The 3,724-nt window shown below is 52.7% G+C and overlaps 1 protein-coding gene across 1 annotated transcript; it reads left to right on the plus strand.

Moving 5' to 3' along the window:
* Positions 1–456: 456 nt before the first annotated feature.
* Positions 457–2,182, plus strand: CCER1 (coiled-coil glutamate rich protein 1). Its single transcript, XM_019952272.3, has 2 exons — positions 457–520; positions 650–2,182. Exon 2 carries the CDS (start codon positions 896–898, stop codon positions 1,988–1,990), a length of 1,095 nt encoding a protein of 364 aa, XP_019807831.1. The 5' UTR covers positions 457–520; positions 650–895; the 3' UTR covers positions 1,991–2,182.
* Positions 2,183–3,724: the final 1,542 nt, after the last annotated feature.

Below are 3,724 nucleotides of genomic sequence, written 5' to 3' on the forward strand. Positions count from 1 at the left end.
TCCTAGGATTTAGAAGAGTGGGCACAGACCACAAGGTAAGGAGTGGGGCCCAGTTTTCTGACTCCGAGGGCTTTCTCTTTACCCCCTGGGCCGTCCCAAAGGTGTAGGATATTGTTTTTCGATACACAAATTCTTCCCCAGCCCCCACCTCTGCGTTCAGCCGAAGGTCCATCTTCTACAACCTCGCACCTCAAGGTGGTTTAAGGGTTCAGATAAACTGCCTCAAGCGTTTCCTAACGTAGGCAGCACAAATCCAGCCTCCCGCCCCTCGCCACCGCCCTCAAAAACTGCGTCACAAGCCCCCTGCGAATGTTCACGGGCAACCTCGTTCTGGGCGGAACCCCAACTCCACGCCCAGGGACAACGACCTCAACCCCAATTGGCTGTCTCCCGGGGCAACCAAGGATGCGGTGGGCGCGCAGGGCCCCTGGCCGGTATTTAAAGGCTGCCGCTGCCCACCCCGCCTCAGTCTAGCCAGGACGGCGGCGGTGAAGCACCTGGATTGAGGAGGAGCCGCAAGGTAACGCGCAACCCCTGCCCCTCCCGTCCCCAGCCCGAGCCTCCTGTGAGGCGGGGGTGTGTGGGACCCGGGAGCGGGTCTCACTGCGCGTCGCCCACCAACACCTTCCTCCCCCCCATCCTTACCCAGCCCCAGTCCCACCCAAACTCACCTGGACGAGACAACCCGGGTGCCAAGGGGCAGAGATTACGTGGAAGAACGATCGAGCGAGCAGAGAAGAGGGGTCCTTTTGGAGAGAAAGGCGTGATCCCAACAGCAGGCACGTGGTGCTGCGCAGAGAGAGAGACATGAGGCTCTTCAGACCGTCAGATCTGGCCAAACTTGACGGCAGCTTCTAGGACGCTTCCGTTTAGACCTCTCAGAGCTCCCTGAATCATGACCCAGCCCCTCGATAGAAAAGAGGATCCTCTTAACCTGGGCCACGGGGGGGCGTCCTCTGCCCCATTAAGCACCTGGTCTTCCTGCCATCGAAGGCTCAGGGGCGCTCCGGTTTACAGGCAGTGGCATCGCTATGGTCCCAAGGCCGAGTATGAGCCCCCAAGGAAACAGCCGAAGCAACAGCACGGCTCAGGACCTTGGTTCCAGCCACCCAGACGTCCCTCTTGGGCCGTGTATTCTAATTGGGGGCGCTGGGGAGGACCCTGGCACCCACCTCCGGAGGGATTCTGGAAGCCCCCTGGCCGGGTGCAAGTGATCCGGGTGTACGGCCTGCACCCATTCTGCCTTTGCTGCTGCTCCTGCTGGCGCAGCCCCTGGAACCCCGGCTGGGCGAGGCCCCCGGCCCGGAAGAAGCACTGGGGCCGCCGGGGCCGCGGCCTGCGCCGCGACCCTCGCCGCTCCTTCCAGAGGAGCCCTTCAGAGGATCTGAGCACGCTGCTGCGGCCGGTCAATCTGTGCGGGTGGCGGGAACCCGGCCTGCGGGCACCGCGGAACACCACCCAGTTCATCATGAACCAGATCTACGAGGATATGCGGCAGCAGGAGGCACTGCGGGCGCAGCAGGCCCAGGCGGGCGGCACCGCATCCGCGGCCGGCTCCTTCGGAAACGATGCGGCCTCCAGCGGTGGCGAGGAAGACGCGGAGCTGCGGGCAACTTTGTATAGCTTTGGGCAGAATCCCTCTCTAGCCTTCAGTCCGGACCCGGATGAGGAAAACCAGTCTCCAAGCCCACAGCCGGTAGAGGAAGAGGAGAGAAATGAGGAGGAGGAGGAGAAGTGTGGCGAGGAGGAGTGTGACTGCAAGGAGTTGGAGAGCGAGGAGGAGGACGCAGAGGGCGAGGATGAAGAGGAGGCCGAAGAACCTGACTCCGTGGAGGAGGGGGCGGAGGGGGAGGAGCATGAAGAGGAAGGGGAGGGGCTGGAGGAGGAAGAGCAGAGGGAGGAAGAGAACCGTTTGTCTCTGGAAATGCCTTTATCAACCTTAGTGGGGGCTGAAGAAGAGACAGAGAACTTTATAAACTGTACTTATTGAAACCCCAAACAGATAATTCCCAAAGTGCCACAGGAAGCTGACCTCATGGTACAGGACATTAACTGTTAGACATCAGGAAAGGGACTGGGGAATGAGATGGAACTGATGTGAGGCTAAAATGAATTAGCAACTTATTAAAAACTAATTAAAAAATGAGTTCCATTAACAAATATATCTATGTAAACCCCTTCTTTGGCCATTATAAAACGTTTAAAAATTGGTGTGCTTGTGTATGGCTATGACTGGGGGAGGGAGAGCTTTCAAATATAATTTAACTGGAAATAGTTAAAGGCCAAATAGTCATTACTACAGTTTGAATCTTTTCATTTGGTGTTTTCCCCTCTAGATGCTTGAGTTTTTCATTTTTTGTTTTTAAATTCTGGCAGTGCTGAAAATGTTTCTTTTTATAACAGATTTATACATTCCATGCCTAAGAAGCATGTGCCGTGTCTATTGAATGTCCATCAGTGCTCTTAACATGATAGCTGAAACTTTTTTAAAACGCCTATTTTAATATTTTTTTCTTGTAGTTTTTCCACCTTCAGAGTTCATTTTTGAGGGTTGTATCTTGGTAACCCCATTTGCAGTCTCTTGTGGCATTGCTCATTTATATTCCTTGTTCCACAGTGCTACGGATCTTCCTCAGAAGAGCATGAAGTTGCTTCTGTGGAACTGGGTATCTGCCATGGCCTCAACAATCCATAAATCCATGAATGTAGAGGATTCCCCATGGTCAGAAGTCAACTTGCACACCTAGTTAAAATCCAAGCAAACTGCAAACAGTGGAACATAGCTTAGATTTTGAAGCCTTGTTCCTGGATACATTCCTTGTCATAAGTTCACAGAAATAATAAAAATAGTTTTTGCAGAATGGATTTTTTTTTTTTTTTTTTTAAAGACGATTGGCCTTGGGCTTCCCTGGTGGCGCACTGGTTGAGAGTCCGCCTGCCGATGCAGGGGACACGGGTTCGTGCCCCGGTCTAGGAAGATCCCACATGCCGCGGAGCGGCTGGGCCCGTGAGCCATGGCTGCTGCGCCTGCGCGTCCGGAGCCTGTGCTCCGCAACGGGAGAGGCCGCGACAGTGAGAGGCCCGCGTACCGCAAAAAAAAAAAAAAAAAGATATTGCAGGCTTCCCTGGTTGCGCAGTGGTTGAGAGTCTGCCTGCCAATGTGGGGGACATGGGTTCGTGCCCTGGTCTAGGAAGATCCCACATGCCGCGGAGCGGCTGGGCCCGTGAGCCATGGCCGCTGAGCCTGCGCGTCCGGAGCCTGTGCTCCGCAACAGGAGAAGCCACAACAGTGACAGGCCCACATACCACAAAAAAAAAAAAAAAAAAAAAAAGATGATTGGCCTTTTGGGGGTGGAGTATCTTTTTTTTTAATTTCTTTCCCAGTTGTCTTCCTTATAAAGGAGAGTAAAACAAATATGTTTAAGTGCAAGGCTGCGTGAGCTAGTTTCTAATGTGTAAACAATTACCTACGGAGAATTCATCACTCGGAATAACAGCTTTTATTCAAACATTTTTAGGAAGTAATACCGTTCTTCTTGGACCCTTAATACTCATACCTTAATAAAGGTTCTAGCCATAGCATATTTTCTTAGATGAAGAATCTGAGCCCCACTTCTCAAAAATTACGTCTTTTGACAAACTATACTTCTAAGTATAGTTTGAACCAGAATTCAGTATTTAGTGAAGAGAAGACTGTAGGGTGATATCTTGCCTGGATGCTGAT

The sequence above is a fragment of the Tursiops truncatus genome, chromosome 11 (genome assembly GCF_011762595.2).
Source record: "Tursiops truncatus isolate mTurTru1 chromosome 11, mTurTru1.mat.Y, whole genome shotgun sequence".
Taxonomy (NCBI): domain Eukaryota; kingdom Metazoa; phylum Chordata; class Mammalia; order Artiodactyla; family Delphinidae; genus Tursiops; species Tursiops truncatus.